At 39.9% G+C, this 22,151-nt stretch overlaps 1 protein-coding gene across 8 annotated transcripts in view; it reads left to right on the plus strand.

Annotated features, from left to right (window-relative positions):
* The window catches only part of CDON (cell adhesion associated, oncogene regulated), a 100,492-nt gene that overhangs the window by 72,187 nt on the left and 6,154 nt on the right, over window positions 1-22,151 (plus strand). For 6 of the 8 annotated variants that reach the window (XM_053203908.1, XM_027036868.2, XM_053203909.1 and 3 more), the window contains exons 17-18: window positions 2,420-2,700; window positions 5,639-5,718. In XM_053203908.1, coding sequence (XP_053059883.1) covers window positions 2,420-2,700; window positions 5,639-5,718 — 361 coding nt within the window. Of the gene's footprint in view, window positions 1-2,419; window positions 2,701-5,638; window positions 21,443-22,151 lie in introns of those variants that run through there. The other 2 variants (XR_008290581.1, XR_008290582.1) reach the window with 2 other exon arrangements.

Below are 22,151 nucleotides of genomic sequence, written 5' to 3' on the forward strand. Positions count from 1 at the left end.
TATAAAGATGGGTGGGAAAATATTGTCAGAATACATACTGATCCTTAATACTTTTGTGCATGAGTGTCATGGCATAAAACATGTTAGATACTCTTCATTCAGGGAGGGGACTTTAAAACGGTTCTAGCTGTCAGCCAGAATAAGTGGAGCATCACATTAAATTGCCCAGTAGAAATAAACAGCAAAGCCAAAACCAGGCAGGTCTCTAAGTAAATAGCTGACTTAGTGCTGGGAAACCCTGGCTTTGTCGGACCACCAAAGAGCAAAGAGTTTTTGAAGCGTGAGCTCTGGGATTGCTGCAGGAACGCCTTCTTACTGGTACAAGACCTGTCAGCAGGAATAGAAGAGGCTGGAAAGTCTGGAAAGGAATACTTTTCTAAGTTGCTTTTACTGAATGACACAAATTAAGGTAACGTGGTCCTGTTTCAGTACCTGGTGTACCCAAACAGCTCGAGACCGGTATCTCTTCCCCCTAAGTGTATCTTGTAATGAGAGTGTTTACACGGTCAGTGATGATGCTATATGAAAACAGCTAGCCCAGAACCCCTCTTCCTTTCTCTTTCCCGACCTCTCTCCCTTCCCCTCTCCTTTGCCCCTTTCTTGTTCTCCCAACCGTTATAATCAGGGGAATCAGATCCAGCAGAGACTTTAGTCTTTGGTGGGAGGAGGTTTTTTGGTTTTCTCACTGGCCCCAGAATAAGAGAATTAAAGCTAATAGCTCAGGGGGAGAAAAGATGATTTGTTTTTATCGAACTGGTGCCCCCCAGGAGACAGTAGGGAGAGAATTGGTAGTGGTGGTGGTACCAGGCTGAAAGGGTTGGACATCATTTGATTGGCTCTTTTTCTAAATGGTTTCAGTATCATTGACTTTAATTGTGTGAGCTGAATCATTAAAGGAAAAGTACTGCTTTGGTTGTCTGGGCGAGATTAATCTGGTTAAGGTCATTTCCCTTTATGACTTGGTAATATGTTCAAAGATAGAAGCTTATGATAGTGATGTTCATTCAGTCATTTATTCAGAAGATACTCATTAACTATCTTTGAGGCGCCTGGCACTGTTGTAAGCAATGAACGCTGGTAAAAAAGTAAACATGGCCCCTGCCCTGTCAACTTACAGTTGTAGTGGAAAAGATAATCAGATATACTGATAATAACTCACCTGTGCAAAAAGTTCAGTAATAGGAAGAACACCTAATCCAATCTTGGCATGTTCTAATACCTTCAAAGAATTTATCCGAACTCTGCCAATAAGTACTGTAGAGTTTAGGTACCATATTCTCTAAGGACTATTTCACTTTTTCTAGATATGTCTAGTAAGTGTACCCCTGGAAATCAGAATTGAGGCAACTATTTTATGCTTTTAGTATAAGGAAATGGAATAATTAGCCTTTAGTAAACCACAACTTCCACATGGACTGTATTAACCAAGGAACTGTATGGATAGTCAGTGAATGTATACATAACTCCATCCTTTCATTTAAAAGTGTTATTACTATTTAAAATATCCTACCTAGGGGCGCCTGGGTGGCTCAGTTCGTTGGGCATCCAACTTCAGCTCAGGTCATGATCTCGTGGTTTGTGAGTTCGAGTCCCGAATCGGGCTCTGTGCTAACAGCTCAGAGCCTGGAGCCTGCTTCAGATTCTGTGTCTCCCTCTCTCTGTGTCCCTCCCCCATTCGTGCTCTTTCTTTCTCTCTCTCTCTCAAAAATAAATAAACATTTAACAAATTCAAAACAATAATAAAACATCCTACCTAAAGGTTGCCTTTTGTTGTTTAAAAAAAACCTTTTTTTAGTGTTTTATTTATTCTTGAGAGAGAGAGAGAGAATAAGCAGGGGAGGGGCAGAGAGAGGGGGGGACACAGAATCCAAAGCAGGCTCTAGGCTCTCAGCACAGAGCCCGACGTGGGGCTCGAACTCACAAACCGTGAGATCATGACCTGAGCCGAAGTTGGACGCTTAACCGACTGAGCCACCCAGGCGCCCTGTCTTTTGTTGTTTTTTTATATGGTTTCTCTCGGCACTTTGAAGCGTGAGGGAGTTTAAACACTTTTTCTTAGTGTTGCCAGGACTTTGATAGTTTCAACTTACATAATTTATTAATTCTTTTGAGTAATTTCTCTCTGGTTAATTTCTTTTCCCATTAACAGAGTCTTAATTAACTCAAAGTTCCTAGCTATCTCCTTACAAGGAAATAGCAGTAACTTTCTCAAAGCATATCTCATAATTAGGCGTTAAGTGAACACAGTGAACATCTTTAGGGCATTTTATTTTCTTGTATTTATAGTTTCTTAGGGGTTTGTTTCATTAATCAAACTGCCTACCCAAGAAGATTGTCTTTTTTAGTGTCTTACTGTTGTGTGTTTTTGGTTTTTTTGTTTGTTTCATTTTGTTTTGTTTTGCTTCTTCTCTTTTAACAGAATATGACCCTCCAGGATATCTCTACCAAGGGTCAGATATTAATGGGCAGATGGTGGAATACACTACTCTGCCTGGCACAAATCGGATAAATGGGAATGTTCATGGAAGCTTCATAAGTAATGGAGGTCTCAGCAATGGCTGCTCCCATGTTCACCATAAGATCTCTAATGGAGTCAATGGAGTCATGAATGGGAACTTAAATGGAGGGCTTTACGCGGGACACACAAGCTCACTAACCAGGACGCATGTGGATTTTGAACATCCTCGTCACCTAGTAAATGTAAGAGACCTAATTATAAATAAAGCCTCCCTGGGCATCTGGATGGCTCAGTCGGTTAAGCATGTGAGTTTGGCTCAGGTCATGATCTCGCAGTTCATGTTTTGAGCCCCACGTCAGACTCTGTGCTGACAGCTCAGAGCCTAGAGCCTGCTTCAGATTCTGTTTCTCCCTTTCTCTCTCTGCCCCTCCCCTGCTCGCTCAGTCTCTCTCTCTCTCTCTCTCTGAAAAATAAACATTTAAAATTTTTTAAATAAATAAACAAACAAACAGACAAATAAATAAATCCTCCCTGGGCCCCACGGTACCGGGGTGCAATAACATGGTTGGCCTACTTGGCCTTTGTGACCATAGAAACCTTACAGGCTCACTGGACTGGAAATAGTATGTATCAGTGGCAACCCCTTAATCCAGAGTAATCTGTGTAAACTTTCTGTTGTCAGGTGATAGTTATGTTCATCAGTTTGGTTTATATTTTAAAATTCTTTCATGGTGAAAGTGGAATACCAGTAACGAACTTGCCGGAAGTTATTCTTGAGAGCTGGAAATACCACAGGGCATAGATTGGACCTGAGACTTTAAATCTGCTTCATTTAGAGCAAAATCTGAAAACTCGCAGGCCCAGGGGAGTCAGGCAGATCGTGAAACTGCGTGAAGCAAGCTGGGAAAGAGAGCAGTTGGAGGCAGGAGCAATCTGGAGAACACCAGCTGCAGTTCACTCCTGTTGTTGGCACGGACAGAGGGCCTGGGGTTACCGGTTTTCTGATTTTTCCAAAACATCTTGTAAATCCAGGTGAAATGGCGAGATTTTTTACACGTTGGCAACTAATTCCAATTTTTGAAAGCAGTGCGTAGGCCACGTGGAACATGTCTGCAGGCCACCAGATTGTGACTTCTGACCTATAATGAGTTTCTTTTGTCTCTTGTGTCTGCTGTGTGGTAGGGCTGTTACCTGTAAGATTTTTGCCTTTTATAATATTACCATCCTTTAGCCACAAGGAGTGATGGACCTTTAAAAATACTTTATTTCAGGGATAACTTAGTGATCTAGTTTAATTTTTGAAACGGGACTAGAGTAACTAGCTTATTTTGCATTTATGCTGGTTAAAGAGGTTCTCTGCATTAGGAAGTTTGATTTATGATGTCGTTAGGATGTATGTGCATCCACATTATTTTTCAAATAGATAATATGTTTAGTTGATCAAATTAAGCACTCACTGACATTTTTGTCATTGTTCTGATTACAGATAAACTTGCCATAACCCACAATGTGCTAAAATTTGAAGGGAGTTTAGAGGTATTTTTTCACCCTCAACTCAACAAAGACTTATTAAAATATTACATTTGGAGAATAAAACTGTAATATATATTCGTATCTTAAAGCTGGACATCTGCTGGGTTTTCGTGTGATCTAGTTTTAATGTGTTGTAGAAAAATACCTCGTTTGAGTGCATCTCATTATCAAAAGAGAATAGTGATTTCATTATTTTGTGGGGAAAGACATGGCTTATATTCAGACTTTCTAAACTTTTTTTGGTCTCCACTCCTAGTCCAAGCTAGTAACATTGTCCAGGAAACTAAAGGAGAGAGCATTAAAGTTTGAATAGCATATGCTGTTTCCATAAGCAGAAAAGAATAAGTCTGATGTTTGGTTTAGGATTCGGACGCAGGAGTTTGGGTTTTTCTGAACGGCGAAATTCTGTTTAAATAATAGTTGCTCCTTTAGGTGTACTAATCCTTTAGAGGCTAACATCTGCGGTTTTCACGTATTAGTTTTCTTACACCTCTTTTCTGGGTGGGAGGAAATAGGGAAATTTTTAAAAACGCTGGTGATCATAAAAATCATTGAATTAACTTTGATGTGTTTAGTGACTCAAATAAGCACATTACCCCGTAGGTGAACTTGATCTTGTGAAGCTTTGGAGCTTATGCTCATGATCTGAATGTGGCAGAGGATATTCTTTCTCTCAATGTTTTCCCAAAAATTCCTGTTGCTAGTTGAATCAGGAATGTGGAGAGACATTTTCAGTACTTTTGGTTTGCTTAGATTCTGGCCGTTGTTATGAGATGAATGGAAATGGAAAGTATTCTGGGAAAAACAATGGCCTGAACTTTCCTTAACCTTGCAGAACTGCCCTGGGTTTGGGTGCAGTGTGACAGCCTCTCCCACCCTTATCAAATTCGGTTCTGCTGTTTTTCGTCTGAAAGCAGAATTTTTACTCTGACCGTAAGCCTGCTTCAGTTCCCAACACCCAGTTTGGAAGAACTCTTGCCATTGTATATGTCAAGCGAGTGTTTTACAATGAGGTATGTGTTAATCTGGGCATTTTTCTTAATTGCCAGGCAGTTTCCGCCAAAAGCAACATCAAAATATTAATCCTCCCCTCCAAGTCATTGCTGGCTGAGAATCTACTCCATCTGGAAAAATATAACATGTTTGAAAACTTAGTGTAGTCAAGTGAACAGACCTAATCGAAATAATTACAGGAAAATGAAGATGGGTTTATCTTGTGACATCATTCAAACAGATTTCCACCCTGTTTCTCCAACTGGCATCACGTAAAATTCTTCCATGACTGCTAGAAAAGTAAAAATGAATAGGAGGTTGTAATGTACAGTGTATTTTGGGCCCAGTAGATTTGAAACCCTGAAGGGGAAGTGACTAAATGTCTCCATTTCTTTGGCTCCTTCCAGTACAAAAAGACTTGGGAAAAACATGGCGATTAGCTTGTAGGGTATAGTCTTAATATTGTACAGAATTCATTGGTGAATATTGGTAACTAACGATCAGCATAACGTTTTGCTCAGAGGTTGGTTAAAATATAGCGTATAACTGTTTGTTATTGGGCCAGCTTTTACATTTAAGGCTGTTTGATTATTGGTCTGTGACACCTTCACGCTTTTCTCTTTTTCTTTTTCCCTGCACTTCCTTCCTGACCAGGGTGGTGGGAGGTACACAGCAGTACCTCAGTCGGACCCGCTGGAGCGCGTTAGCTGTCGAAATTGTCGGAACAACAATAGGTAAGTGGCTCTGTATTTGCACAGGTTGTTGTGACTATGGTATAGGAAGGACTCTTCTTTTTCTCCCCTTTGGCAAAGGAAGTTCTTGAAATTTTATGTAAGATATAAATCTCAGAATATGGAGACTTAAGTTTAAGGCCATTACTAATTTTTTGGCCCTGCTTTACAGTTTTTACTTTTCTGGGCTTTGGTTATTTAGCTATATGGACAATGTTCAAGACGTTATTTCTCACTGAGATGTTATTAAAAGGTTTGGTGTTTTTGAAATCTTTAAAGTAGAGGCATTCTCTGCATATAGACTTTGTCTTTTCTCATCTGTTTTTTTCCGTCTGTGTCATGAATGAGAGCATGTTTGAATGTTAGACGAAAAACCCTGTGTATATAGTAATGTGTTTTCATAGTAATTTTACTGAGATTTTCTTACCAGATTATTCAGCGCTTCTTAAAATTATTATTCTTAAAACCTCAAGATAATTAAGTAGCAAAATCTCACTTTCTTTTAATTTTCTGAGTTTCAGAAACCTCTTAAGAGGTATATACACTCACAATATTTCAAACAAGATAGAAATATGTAGGGTAACATGTTCATTTAAATTTTGACAAGATTCAGGAAGCTTTCGGGCTACCTCTGTATATAGTAACTCCAAAGGATTGTCAGACGTTTCGTTGTATTAAAGTTCTGTCTGTCAAAAATCTTAGTTCTTTTTTTTTTCTGTAAGGATGGTGTTGGATTACGTGGTCTCAGAAGCCCATCCCAGGTCTAAAATTCTACAGTGTAAAAGTTGTGTTATAGTTACTACATAAGATAACTGGAGTATGGACTGGATTTTGGATATTTCATTGTTGAAATGGGATGGGACCTATATTTTTCAAATCAACGACAAGGTTAATAGTTGTGTCTGGGAGTTACCAAAACCAGAGCTTGGAAGGAAACGGTCAGCTATAGAACTAACAGTCCATTTCTCGGCATGTGTTTTGCGTTGCAGAGCAAAAGCAATGAAAACTTCCTCGAGACTTTTCTTTATCGTTTACTTAGCCCATCTTAGGGTGTGTATGTGAGCAAGATTCAGCTGCCTATTTTGTGTACTAAGATTTCTTGTTACATTTTTTTCATGTTTATTTTTGAGAGAGAGGGAGAGAGAGTGTAAGCAAGCACATGTGTGTGCTCACACAGCGCATGTGCAAGTGGGGGCGGGGCAGAGAGAGAGAGAGAGGGAGAAAGAGAATCCCTAGACAGTGCAGAGCCCAGCAGAGGGCTCAAACTCACGAACTGTGAGATCATGACCTGAGCCGAAATCCAGAGTCAGACACTTAATCGACTGAGCCACCCAGGAGCCCCTGCTTGTTACATTTTTAAATAAAATCTATATGACCCAGCTAAATTTTAAGATGTTTTATAACACTGAAGCCCTATTTTTTGTCCTGAACTGGCTGTAGGCTTTATCTCAATTTGTTAGGAACATGCTAAAGATGCTTCATACACCTGGTAAGTAATCTAATAGATTTAATGAAAACGAATGGTATTGCCTGAAAATGTAATGTATTGTCCTTTGTGTTTCTCTTCAGCAGGTCTCAGTTCAACTGTAGGCATCAGAGTAATGTTGTAAGAGAGCCTCTGGTCTAAGAATAAGTAGACAGAGGCTTTCCCACTGCCCAAATCTATGATCTTGGGGAAGTTATATAATCTCTCTATAGCTATGTCCTTATCTGAAAAATGAAAAATTGTCCTAGGAAATGTAAAACCAGCCCAACATACTCTGATTATAGATTTTGGTAATTTGCTGCTAATCATGTCTTTATGGTGGTGTTATCATCCTGGTACCAAAATGCATCCCATTTATATGAATATGACCAGTATCTACCGTCACGCACTCACTCATAGCCATTTTTATGTGTGTGTGAGTGAGAGTATGTGTATAGTATTGGGGGTTTTGTTATACATGTTTGGTTTTTTTCCCCTTTAAGACAGTGGACAGTTAATAGTTCTACTAACTTTTCAAGTTGATAACTTCTTGAATTTCATGTTTGGGGGTTTTCCTTTTACCTGGGAATATGGGTACATTCTTTTTAGCCTGAGAAAACCAGCTTCTGTCTCACCCCAGCTTAAATTTACTTCTTCCTACATAAGAGTCTGCCTGTTCAGGGCAAATCTTGGCTTGTCTGCGTTGCCTTCAAGGTTAGCCAAAGATCTCACCTGGCTCCCAGGAGCCATTATGTGATTTTGATACTTAATGATTGGCCAGATAAATATCAGTAAGTACCTACCTTCAACTCTGGAAAATTGGAATCATTAAATGTAAAGCTTCTCCTTTCACTTTGAAACTGAAAAGAGACATCTTTTCTCAAGATCCCCCAAGATGGCAAAGTCTGTAATAAGCTTCTGATGCTGAGACGTAGATGATATATGATTTACTCCCCCAAATATGCACAATTTTAGTTAATTTACACCTTTAGGATATTGACATTACTAAGAATACATTTGCATTTCCTAACACCAGTTGAACTAGTGTGTATGCAAAACGAGGCAAAATTTCAGTTCAGTTATATGAACATTTATCTGAGGGTGGATACAGGCATACCTCATTTTGTTGTGCTTTATTTCATTGCACTCTTCAGATGCTGTGTTTTGTCCAAGTTAAAGGTTTGTGGTAACCCTACCTCAGGCATGTCCATCAGTGCCCATTTTCCGACGGCATTTGCTTACTTCGCGACTCTGTCACATTTTGGTAATTCTCACAATAGTTCACGCTTTTTCATTATTATAAGTCTTATAATGTCATAGTTCTCTTTCATTATTATAGTCTCATTGTTATAGTGATCTGATCAGTGATTATGACTCACTGAAAGCTCAGATGATGGTTAAAGTTTTTAGCAATAAAGTATTTTTTTAATTAAGCTGTGTATATGTTTCTTTAGGCGTAATGCTATTGCACTTTATAGTATAGTGTTAACAGAACTTTTATATGCACTGGGAAACCAACAGATTCATTTGACTTGCTCCATTGTGACATTTGCTTTATTGCCGTCGTCTGGAACCAAACCTCATTATCTCAAAGGTATGCCAATAGTGCAGTTCAGTGATTATCACACTTTAGCATACGTTAGAATCACTTGGAGCACTGTGAAAACACAAATGAGGAGGCTCTACCCTTAGAGTTGGTGATTCAGTAGGTATAGAGTGGGGCCTGAGAATTTGCATTCCTCATGAATCCCTACTGGGACAGATGCTACTGGTCCTGGGACCATGCTTTAAGAACCACTGGAGAATCTGGCTGGTGAAGTGCAAGTAGAGGGTAGCAGGATATAAAATGGAAAAGTGGATTGAGTTTATATCTTGAATGACCCTGAATGTCACGGTGTAGTAGTTTACTTAAGAAACATTTATTGAGTGCCTACCATGTACTGGGTACTGGCCCACGTCCTACCTCTGGAGAGCCCACGGTCTGATCATAGTGATTTACAACAGAGCTCGAAATATAGTGAGCAGAGTTTGAAGAAGCACGTTGAATCTCGTAGTTCTACATTTAAGGAATGGAAAAAGTCCCTGTTGTTTCAGTAATAACAGTGCAGGAGGGATAGGAGATTTTTATGTTAATCAGAAGTGGGGGGCATTGGCCGCCTGGGTGGCTCAGTCAGTTAAGCATCCGACTTTGGCTGAAGTCATGATCTCATGGTTTGTGAGTTCAAGCCCCACAGCAGGTAAGCTCGGGCCCCACTTCGGGCTCCACACTTTCTCCCTCTCTCTCTCTTTCTCTCTGCCCCTCACTCACTTGAGCGCTATCTCTCTCTCTCTCAAAAATAAATTAATTAATTAATTAAAACACAAAGAAGTGGGGGATATTGGTTAAATGTTGAAAAATCAATGGGCCAGTTGCATCATAATTCTCTGGAAGGTTTTTGAGAAGGGGAGCAGTGTATTCAAGAGATGCGTTTAGGCTTTGATTAGTGGTTGCAGTACACAGGTGGGATTGCAGGGAGGAGACCAGTTTGTTTCCATAACGAAGACTTGGCTTTCATGTAAGGAGTGAAGGTAGAAAGGAAGAGATGAGGAAGGTTCTAGAGTGGGAATCTTTAGGACTTGGCCACTGACTGATATGGATCTAGAAAAAAAGGAAGATGCATAATGAAGAGAAAGTTCCCAGCATGGATGGCATGGTAATTGCCACAGTGATAGTCATAGAAATAAGGAACTTAAATAAAGTGACATTGAGAAAAGGTGATGGATTTGGTTTTGGGCATTTAGAGTTCCAAGTTCCAGTTGGATATCTAAGCCAAGATGACAAATGAAAATGCTGACGTTGGGTTTGGGGGTAGATCAGGGCTGTGCTACATATCTAAGAGTCATTTGCATCAAAGTGATAGAACTTAGGGCGCCTGGATGGCTCGGTTAAGCTTCCAACTTTGGCTCAGGTCATGATCTCATGGTTCGTGAGTTTGAGCCCTGCATTGGGTTCTGTGCTGACAGCTCAGAGCCTGGAGCCCGCTTCGGATTCTGTGTCTCCCTCTCTCTCTCTGCCCACCCCCCTCCCCATTCATATTCTCTCTCCCTCTCTCTCTCTCTCTCTCTCTCTCTCTCTCTCTCATAATAAACATTAAAGAATTTTTTAAAAAGTGATAAAACTTAAGTATGGATGGGATCACCAAGGGAGATGGTAGCTTTGGCTAATTGATTATTTTTATATTTTTAATTATTTAAAGTACTGTTGTTGCCTTATTTCCTAGGCATTTAAAGTGATTAGACATCCTTTTTATAAGACTTTCTTCTCTCTTTCATTCTTTTTGCTTATAGCCTTGAAATGTCTTCAAGGAGCTGATGAAAGGGATGTGATAAAATAAGGAGAGTGAAAGGAAAAAGCAGTTATTCATTCATTCAGCAAACATTTGTTGAAGGTCTGTAGTGGGCCAAACACCAAGCTAGGTCCTGGGGGATATGTCGTGAGCACACCAGGCATTGTCCTTGCCTTCACTGAGCTTACAGTTTGATGGGGAGACATACCTTTCCCAAAATGATATAAATGAAACATAAAAATGACCATGCACTCAAAACTGCATGCTTTAAAGGAAAAGTGAAGAATGGCTTTGAAAGGACTGATCTCCCTAAGCAAGTGACATTTTGCTCTAAAGCTCTGAAGAATTTGTAAAACTAGGGAAAAGAGAAGGGGATAGGTTTAAAACTTTCCAGGCAAACAAGAGGTACCATTTATGCAGGACCATAAAGCAGAATGCTAGGATCCTTACCAAGCTTCAGGAAGATTAACGTGGCAGGAACCTGGCAAGCAAAGGGGTTAGAGGTCAAAGGTAAGTGAAAGCAGGTCATACAGAGCCATGGCGAGTCAGTGAGAGATTTTAAGTAGGACAGCCTTATGCTAGAACATTCTGGATGGAGTTTGGAGAATAAATTGGAGGGGGCAAAAGAGGATACAAGGGACCAGTTAGATGGCTATTGCAGTAGCCCAGATGAGAAGCAGTGCCCTTGGATGGTTGCAGTAGATAAGGAGAGAAGTAGATGAGTTTGAGAGATTTAGGAGGTGCCAATTAAAAAAAATAGACACCCTGGGGCCCCTGGGTGGCTCAGTTGGTTAAGCGTCCAACTTTGGCTCAGGTCATGATCTCGCAGTTCGTGTGTTGGAGCCCCGCGTCGGCCTTTGTGCTGACAGCTCAGAGCCTGGAGCCTGCTTCGGATTCTGTGTCTCCCTCTCTCTCTGCCCCTCCCCTGCTTGTGTGCTCTCTCTCTCTCTCTCTCTCTCTCTTTCTCTCTCTCAAAAATAAACACTAAAAAAAATTTTTTTAAGACACCTGTGATCAGTTGAGGGAAGAGGCAGGCAGGGGGGTATCTAGGTAAGTGATGCAACCTACTAAGTAGGAATCACTGCAGGAGATGAGGAGAAACGGTTTACCCCTTAGCACACCCTTGGGAGTCATCCTTTTAGACTCCTTTTCAAACTCTCCTTTACCCAGGGTGGCTCTCGTATTCCACAGATGCCTAATGGATGAAGTCTTGTGTGGGACCTGTCCCTGGTGGAATCTTACCCGTGCAGTGTCCTGCCGTGCTTTCTTGGGTTTAAACTTAAACATGTTTTGTAGAGTGGGGACTTAAGAAACAAATCAGTGCCAGCCTTAGACCCCTTTTACCATCCGTCTGTTTTGGTCATAACTATCTGAAGAGAAAACGTTGCCTTTATTGTCTAAATTGGAGTCCTGATGTGAAAATTTGAGAACAGGTAAGAGGGGAACGTGCACTCCAGCAGTCTGTCGAGTTTTATTTGATGTGCTAGTGCTTTTGTGGCATGTTGTAAATGACTGCCTGCTTCATCATGTTCAGCTAATTTGAACCCTTTTCGGGTTTTAAGAGTGATATGTAATAGCTCACGATGGACAGCTAGAAAGAAGCATATTTAATGCACCTTTGTGGGGAGCCAATCCCCTGCACTGAAGACTTAATTGAGAAATCCTTGTGCATTTCAAGAATGTAACAGATTTTAATCAAATAAATCAAAAGCTTTCTGTCTTTCCCCTTCTCTTCTCAATTTAAAAGGCAGTGGAGCAGTTCTGGATATGTAATCAAATGGGGTTTGTCAGTTGCTTGGCTAGTTTAATGGGAAAGGATTGAGGTTAAATCCTGCCTGTTTATCATCAGTCTTGATAATGTGTAGAAAAAGAGTAGAGAGGACACTGATGGAATTCACAGATGAATGAATTGAGAGGTCCCATCAGGAAAAAACAAGAAATTAAGGGTCCTAGGGAGATTAGAAGTGGGCAGGAAGTAGCCAAGTAAAAACCAGCTTGGAGAAATGTATATAATCCACCTGGGAAGAAAAAGTGCAAGCTATACATGGCTGATGGTCAAAGGAGAAATCACTTGACTGGGACTGGTGCCTTAGGAAGCACAGATCGTATGAATGATCCCCAAGCTCTTGCATGAGGACATCCTTGAAAGTCTGTGTGTTGCTGAGCTTGGGGACACTTTTTAACCAATTTGGAACCTTTCACTGATAATCAGATAGACGCAGATAAAAATAATGTGTCAAGATGAGTATGCAAACATTGCATTATAGCACTAGCTCTTTCTGGCCTACGATTAGAGCTACCCAGGTGGTTTGTGAAGTATGAAAGTGACTGCTTGTTGAGTACATCTAAATTCTTTGCTCCAGCAAGTGAATTTGTTATGACTTCATCTATCTATTGCTGATCATGTAGCTACTTCAGAACTAGCCATAAAAACCAAAGGCAGCAAACACATAAAACCTAAGGTTTGGTTTCTCTTCCATCTGTGGTAATCTGCCCAATTCCCTAAGAAAAAAAAATTCAAAACATTGTGTCTAGTTTTTTTTTTTTTTGTTACTTAAAATTTTTTATTATTGAAGTATAGTTGACATACAATGTTATGTTAGTTTTACATGTACAAGATAGTGATTCAATAATTAATACATTATGTAATGCTCACAACAGTAAATGTCACCATCTGTCACTGGATGTTATTATATTATTATTATTATTATTATATTATTGACTGTCACTGGCTGTTATTATATATTATGTTAATATATTATTATTGTATTATTATTGGCTGTACTTTTCATCCCCTTGACCTATTTTATTTATTTATTTATTTACTTATTTATTTTAATTTTATTTTTAAAAATTTACATCCAAAGTAGTTAGCATGTAGTGCAACAATGATTTCAGGAGTGGATTCCTTAGTGCCCCTTATCCATTTAGCCCATCCCCCCTCCCACAACCCCTCCCATAATCCTCAGTTTGTTCTCCATATTTATGAGTCTCATCTGTTTTGTCCCCCTCCCTGTTTTTTTATATTATTTTTGTTTCCCTTCCCTTATGAGTCTCATCTGTTTTGTCTCTTAAAGTCCTCATATGAGAGAAGTCATATGATTTTTGTCTTTCTCTGACTGACTCATTTCACTTAGCACCATACCCTCCAGTTCCATCCACATAGTTGCAAATGGCAAGATTTCATTCTTTCTGATTCCCGAGTAATACTCCATTGTATGTATATTCCACATCTTCTTTATCCATCCGTCCATTGATGGACATTTGGGCTCTTTCCATACCTTGGCTATTGTTGATAGTGCTGCTATAAACATGGGGGTGCATATGTCCCTTCAAAGCAGCACACCCGTATCCCGTGGATAAATGCCTAGTAGTGCAATTGCTGGGTCGTAGGGTAGTTCTATGTTTAGTTTTTCGAGGAACGTCTATACTGTTTTCCAGAGTGGCTGCACCAGCTTGCATTCCCACATTGTGTCCAATTTTTAAAATTGATCAGTACCATCCTTCTGAGGAAGTTCCATATTTCCTACTTATAATATGGAGAACAGTGGCCTGTCATCAGGGAGTCAGGTGGTTAGGATAGTGTTTTTGGTCTTTTATTTGTAAGACAATGTGTGTGAGCTTGCCATGTTCAGTAATTTACTCAGTCGTTTATTGTCATCTATTTTGTGACGGTCACAGTAAAGTAATTCCCAAAGGGCAACTCCCACTCTGAGACTGGGGTCGTTGCATCCAACAAAGAATGTACAATGAGAGTGGAGGACAGCCGTGGCCCTGGAGGAATGTCATCAGGCTTCTGTTGCATAGTAACTGATGAGCCTCCAAAAATAAGGGCTGGATCAGCAATGTGACAGAGACACTGAAGCAAGAGGAAACAGAAATAAGCTGAGTATTTACTTTAAGTTTATTTATTTATTTTGAGAGGGAGAGAGCCTGTGTGCAGGGGAGGGGCAGACGGAGGGGGAAAGCGAGAATCCCAAGCGGCCTCTGTGCCTCTACCATGGAGTCTGACTCAAGGTGCAGACTCATGAACTGGAGATCATGACCTAAAGCCGGAGTCAAGAGTCAGATGCTTAACTGACGGAGCCACCCAGGCACCCAGTAAGCTGAGTATTAAAACAAACCACCACCAAGATGTGAGTATTTCGGAAGTTTCAAGAACATACTCATGAAAATGAGTATCGCACATCCAAGAGATCCATGGATAGTCAGTCTTTGCCCTTCAGGGATCATCAAAAGAGGAAACTTAAGGGGCGCCTGGGTGGCTCAGTCGGTTGGGCGGCCGACTGCGGCTCAGGTCATGATCTCGCAGTCTGTGGGTTCGAGCCCCACGTCGGGCTCTGTGCTAACAGCTCGGAGCCTGGAGCCTGCTTCCAATTCTGTGTCTGCCTCTCTCTCTGCCCCTTCCCTGCTTGGTCTCTGTCTCTGTCTCTCTCTCTCTCAAAAAAAAAATAAATAAATAAACATTAAAAAAAAATTTAGAAAAAAAAAGAGGAAACTTAATGCAAAATTTATACAATTACCTGATCAGAGCCATTCTGTACATAATCAGTCACACTTAACAAATATTTAACTGTGTAAACAGAAATGGGCCACTTCTCTAGAAAATATTTCAGAGGTCCTATATAGTTTTTCTGGAATGTCCAAAATATCTTTAGTCAAATACTAAACAACATACTCGTCGAAACACAGTCCTGTGCCACTGTTCCAATCTTCTGTTTCCTAGTGTGTGCTATCCAGATTGTTGGTTAAAGACTATTTCATTACTTTTATGACACCGTAACGATCCTTTTTCTATCTTACCAATTTGTCAGGTCTTTCCTGTTAACCGAAAGAGATCTTAGTAAACTAACAGGCCCCAGACCACCTGAATTAATTTTAGCACACATTTTTGTACGTGGCAAGATGCCCAGGGCTCTATTTACCCAGTGTTTTTACATTTAAAATTAAGCAAAGTAGTTTCATTGAGTCAGAGACAGCTCAGTGAAAACTTTCACTCTACCTTAAGCCAATAATAACTGAAATTGAAGGATTATTTGAGAAGCCTAAGGTAGTGAAACTACAAACTCTTTGTGCCTGTATAAACTGTAAAGTGTGCATTGTAAGAGCAGCTTGATAAATGTCCTATATTTGTAGACCTACTCATTTGACATGTTCTCTCATTCACTGCCTATAGATTTGGGTCTTTGAAGTTTACATGTATACACATCACTATTTTTTGTGATTACCCGCTTGCTTTAGCGATTTTAATTCAAGTGTTAATCAGCAAAAGTGTTTCCACATGCTATCTTCTTAATTCTATTCAGAACAGGTATTATAGTCCTTTTTCGTTTATTCATTTATTTTTTATTTATTTAATTTATTTTTATTTTCTGAGAGAGAGAGAGGGTGCAAGTAAGCGAGGAGCAGAGAGGGAATCCCAGGAGGGACAGAGGGAAAAAGGGAGAGAGGGAGGAAGACATAGAATGAGAGAAGCGGGATTCACCTGAAGTGGGGCTGGTGCTCACCTGACGTGGGACTTGAACTCACAAACCGTGAGATGATGACCTGAGCCAAAGTTAGATGGATTAATGACTGAGCCACCCATTTGCCCCTATGATATTCTTTTTTCATATACTTTGTCATCTATGCTTGTGTCTTAGCACATAACCCCCAAGTTAAAGCCATTTTTATGTTGATACATGTAGATACCTGGAACAGAAAAATGATTTCCATGTAGTTATCCAAATGGTAAATTCCTGGGGCACTTGGGTGGCTCAGTCGGTTAAGCGTCCGACTTAGGCTCGGGTCATGATCTCACGGTTTGTGAGTTCGAGGCCCGCATCAGGCTCTCCTCTGTCAGCACGGAGCCTGGAGCCTGCTTTAGATCTTCTGTCCCCTTCTCTCTCTGCCCCTCCCACACTCACGCTCCGTCAAAAATAAACATTAAAAAAAAGGTTAATTCCTGATGATTAGGGGTTAGGATTTGGTGTACTAGAAAATTTTATCAGTGTGGTTCAGCATGTTGAAAAGTGGGTAATCTAACCAAAGTATGATCAATGTCAACACTGTTCTGTTGAGAGTCACAATTCAGAACAAAGTAAACTGCTGTCCTCTTCTGTTTCACTTATCTGAAAAATAGATACCAAAGAATAGGGAACAGTTAAATTGTACTTCTTTTTTTTCTTGCTAAATATGCGTCACTTCTTGTAAAACAGCTGAATATTTCATCTATGTGTTTTCTCCGGCACAGAAAAGCAGGTTATCATCCGTCACAGTTGGCCATGGCCCCTCTGTCTTGGCCATCCCCTTAGTCCTGCCCCACCCATGTAGTTCACCTCCACTGCCTCCCAGCAAATCGCCCTTGCACTTCATCGAAAAAGCTCATCCTTTGGGGCACCTGGATCACTCAGTCGGTTGAGCAGCTGACTCTTGATCTCAGCTCAGGTCTTGATCTCAGGGTCATGAGATCAAGCCTTGTGTGGGGGTCCTCGCTAGGCATGGAGCCAAACAAACAAACAAACAAATATGTCATCCTTTGCTTTAAATTGAAGAAGTGAGCAGAAAAAAAGAAACTAAAAGGAAAGCAACAGAAGAATTTAAGGCCTCTGACTATCTGGTGAGTCTTCATTATTTTGTGTTAACATTATTTTACGTTAACATTAATTCCTCTTAGAGCTACCTCAACAAATTATTAATTTATACTATTTTGTTTTTAGGGAGGTGCCCTGGTTTTTCTAATTCTGGCAAGTATTTTTTTTTTTTTTTTTACTACAGTTTAACTTTGCTTTTTTTAAGTGAAAACTTTTCTTTCTGCCCTGATGATACTTTGTGGTCTTTTAGGTTTCTAGGACCTCCGTGTTGCTTCCAGATTCTTGCAGACACATGGGGCCTCAAGCCAGAAGCTTATTAGTTAGTTTGTTTTACAACATCACCATCGGGGGTTGTTTTTAAGGGTCTGCCTATGCTGTGCGTCTCACTGTTTTAAGAGGTTACTCTAACACTGGGACAGTTATCTCCTGTCCTCAAGGAGATTGAAGTTTAAGTCAGATATCTTTGGAACCAGCAGATGAGAGAAAACCCAGACAACAGAGCCAGTATGGAACAAGGACAGACATAACTACTATTGTCCTACAAAAATCCTAAGGCGTAAGTATATCCATTCATTCTCGCTAAAGTGGACATGTCTTATCTTAGTGCTGAGCATGGTCTGTTATAAGATGTTTTCCAGTTAGTTTAATCATTGCCCGCCCCCTCTGATGATGAATTTACTTACTTAAGAAAAAGGATATAAAAAATGGCTGATGTTTTAATGTTTATTATTTATTAGTTCAACATTTTTGAGGTCCTACTAATGTGCCACAAACTATGTGCTTGGTGCTAGACATTATGACTTTAATCGGAGTCCCGTATACATCAGTACTTTGACCACTTCTTAGGCAATAAAACACTTTAGACCATTTTCACTCATTTCCTTCTTCAGGGTTTTGTGTTATTTTTGTCACGTTTTCATTCTACAGATACGTAAAATTCTCTAAGACATTACAGCTACTGTTTTTTGAAGTCAGTATTTATTCAGAATTCCTGACACTACATTTTTTTGTTACTGTTCGTTCTTTTCAGGATTTCCTTTCTTCTCTGTGCTGGTAGTCATTTCCTTCAACTTGGAAAAACTCCCTTTGGGATTTCTTAAAATACAGGTCTGAGGGTGACAAATTGTCCCAGCGTTTTGGTCTGAAAATGTCTTCAGTTCATCTTCCTTTCTGACGGATCCTTTCTACTGTTTATTGAACTCTAGGCTGGCAGTTACTTTCTTTTTGTACTTGCACGATGTTGCATTACGGCTTCTATCGCTTCCGGTGAAGAATCGTCTGTGCAACTGTCATTGTTCCCTTCCAAAGTAATAATGTCTGTTTCTTTTGACTGCTTTTATGATGTTCACATTGTATTTTGCCTTCGGCAGTTTAATTGTTCACATTAAACTCTGTGGTTAATTATTCACATTCGAAAGTGTGAATCTGTATTCTGCTTGGGGTTCATAGGACTTCTTGAATCTGCGGCCTGGGCTTTCGTCAGTTTTAGCAAATTCTTAGCCCTCTGTCTCCAGATATGGCTCTGTCTTGTTCTCTTTTCACGATGCTTCATATGTCTTTAAAACTTCTCTCTATATTTCCCATCCTTTTGTCTCTGCCCTTCAGTCTGAATAGTATGCAGTGCCTGCTTCTAATTATTACTAGACTCTACGTGTCTATTAAAACTCTTCATCTTGTCATCTTTTTTCTTAAATACATGCATCCAAGTCTTTTAAAGTCTTTGTCTCCTAATTCAGTATCTGCATCACTTATTTTTCTCTTGATATGCCTGATAATTTTTAATTGAATTCTGGGCACTGCGTATGAAAACTCACAGAGGCTCTGGAAGAAGTTTTCTTCTTCCAGAAGGGACTGCTTTTGGCAGGCAGTTTGGCAAGGGGCAGATCGCTTTAACCCGATCAGGGACTGAGCTGATTATTTACTGCTGAGTTTCAACGTCTGTAAAAGTGTTGTCTGTTTCTGCTTCACCATTATTTTTACAGCATAAGCCTTCAAGGGTCCTAATTAAAAAGTCTTTTCTCTTTGGGAGGCTCTGAACTCCAATTTCTGTTTTCTCAGCCCCATGAAAGTGCCAGGAGTCCTGCTTAGCTTCTTAGCTTTGTAGCCAGGACTTTCTGCTTCACGCCTCAGCCTTTTCTTTTTGCACTGAATTGGGGAAATGCCTCAAGGGGAAAAGGGGATGCTGAAACTCGGGTTCACATTTACCTTCTCTCTGAAATCTCAGCCACTCAGGTGCTTGCTTGGGTAGTAGCCCTCTGCTGACTTCAACAGATTTAAAATAAAAATTTCTTGGGGCGCCTGGGTGGCTCAGTCAGTTAAGTATCCGACTTCCACTCAGGTCATGATCTCGCCGTCCATGAGTTTGAGCCCCACATTGGGCTCTGTGCTGACAGCTCAGAGCCTGGAGCCTGCTTCAGATTCAGATCTACCTTATTTATTTCTCCCTCTCTCTCTGCCCCTTTCGCATGTGCATGCGCGCGCGCTCTCTCTCTCTCTTTCTCTCAAAAATAAATAAACATTAAAAAAGTTTTAAAATAAAACTTTCTCCATCCTTTGTAGTTGTCCTTGGCAGGAGAATTGTTCTGATACAAACTAATCAGTCATAGCCAGAAACCAGCAGTTTAATTTTTTAAAAGTTATTTCGAACAAATCATGGAAACCATGTAGATTCCCCCAACTAGAGTTATTTCCAATTTGGAGAAACCAGAATCCTTCTTACTCTCTAATTCTGTAATTGTGACCTAATGTAATTTCTTCGGTTATAAAACAATTGGGTCTGAACCAGTAGGAAAGAATAGACACTGGTCTCTGGCTGGTCACATGGGAAGTGCCCTGTTCTCATCAAGCACACATCTATTACCGTCTCACAGACAGTGTCTTTTATACCTTCTTGTGTAACTTACTGCATCACGCTGGAACCATTTGTTTACTTGTCCATCTCTGCTTGACTGGAAGCTGGAAATCTGCCTTATTTACCTTTATATTTTCAGTCTCTTACCACAGTGTCTGACATTTAGAAGGTATTCAGCAAATGCTTTTAGAATAAAGGGTTCTTCTAGGTAAGGTTATTTATATAAATGGAGAATACCCGTTAAATTTTCATTAGTAGTATTTGAATTCAGAAAGGCTATTTTTGTCTGTGTTTTGGTTTTGCCTCTGACCATGCCCCACATTTTGGGTGAATACCCTACTTAACAGTCTGTATTCGATTCGACGAATTGAATATGTTCAGAGGGATTCTCAGGCTCCCTGGGTATTGGGACAGAGGAAGAGACCTGACAAAATCCAAGAAGGAAAGAGGGCGATGACATGGACATTATTAAATGGCTGTCAGGAGATTAGTGCTCACTTTTGCCAGCATCCCAGAAAAGTTTTTAAAATTCAGAGTTGAATAAAATGTAGAACGGGATAAATAAGGAATGCCATACTCTCCTGGAGTCATGATCTGTCTAGTCCAGTGGTCTGATTCTACCTCCAGCACACTTTCTTCTTACTAGTGCTTCCTTCATTTTTTATTGGCTTAAGACATGCATGGGAACACTTAGGTTTTATTTGAATCAGGTATGTATTTCTTGCTATATATTATTAAAACTTAAAATAGAGTCCTATTAGATAATCCTGTACTCAAACTGTTCTGTACAAATGAATACCTCACATACTTGGCTTTCCATTCCAGGTGACTAGTATCCAGATTCCACTAAATTTATAGTAAGTATACTTCTCTATTTGAAATTAATGTTGGACTTACTTAAATGAAGGATCTGGTTAACTGACAGATATCTTCCTGTCTTGCAGGTTCAGATCTTTCTTCCTGCTTAGCATTTAGTATTTCCAATAACCTGAACCAACAGGGATGCTCGTAACAGTTGCATGGACTTCTTTTACTCATTTGCATATGCCCCAGAAATGTACCATCCCATGGTAAAAAAGTGGAAATCCAAAAGATTCTTATTTTTATTCCCCAACATCGCCTAGCTCCATCACACTGCCGGTCAGTTCTGTGTGTTTCCTACCTAACATGCCCAAATCAAAGCCAAATGAAATGTCTTCCTAAGACTTTTCTTACGATTATTGAAATAAAAAATATATTTCTGTTATTCCAGTTTCTGTTTATGATGGAATAGCTTGATCATCTATAGGTAAGAATAGTGATGAAATCTGGACAGTTTGAAATTACTGGAGAATAGCCTGAAGCAGGCAGGAACTGAATAAATCTAAACTTGAGAGACAATGGCTGACACTTATTTGTGAATTTTTGCCGGAGGGCATTCTCCAGTCTTGGGTCAGGGACCCAAACAGAGGTGTCAGAGGATAGAGTTCAAGACCAATAGAAAACCAGCAAAAAAAAAAAAAAAAAAGGAAAATGTGATACTTAAAGGAAAAAAGTCAACAGAAACAGACCCTGAGGTGACACAGATGTCACAATGAGCAGACAGTAACTTTTGAGGCAGCTGTTATAAATAGGTTCAAGCACCTAAAGGAGGATAAAAACATTGAATTCACACTTGAGGAATTGCAGCAGAGAAATAGAAACTATAGAAAAGACCACAAGGAAATTCCAAAGCTGAAAAGTACAATTAACAGGAATGGAAAATTTACTGAATGGCGTTAACAGCGGACTGGAAATGACAGAAGACAGAATCCGTGAACTAGAAGATCAATAGAAATGATCTAATCTGAAGAACCGAAAGAAAAAAAGAAAACGCGTATCTTAGGTGAGGGCGGGAATAAAAGTAAGTCAGGATTGAAGTGAATGCTCCGTGCTAATAAATTCTAGCAATCAGTTCTTCAAAGAAAAAAGTTTTTAAATATACAAAACCTGGATTTCGAACATCTGATCCTTGTAGTGTCCCCTGCCCTGCAAGGGGGAAGAGGGAACATATTACCTGACTTCAAAGCCGTGTGTTTTTGTTGGCTTTCATAAGATTCGTCCTCTCACGTGGCCATAGGTTTCTTAGCTTTCTGTTCTCTTCTTCCTCTCTGTTCTCTTCCATTCCTTCCAGTGGCTAATGGCCTTTTCCTTCTGTGTGCTGTATTCAGGAACCAGTTGATTATGAAATGGAAGACAACTTC

Source organism: Acinonyx jubatus, chromosome D1, assembly GCF_027475565.1.
Source record: "Acinonyx jubatus isolate Ajub_Pintada_27869175 chromosome D1, VMU_Ajub_asm_v1.0, whole genome shotgun sequence".
Classification (NCBI taxonomy): domain Eukaryota; kingdom Metazoa; phylum Chordata; class Mammalia; order Carnivora; family Felidae; genus Acinonyx; species Acinonyx jubatus.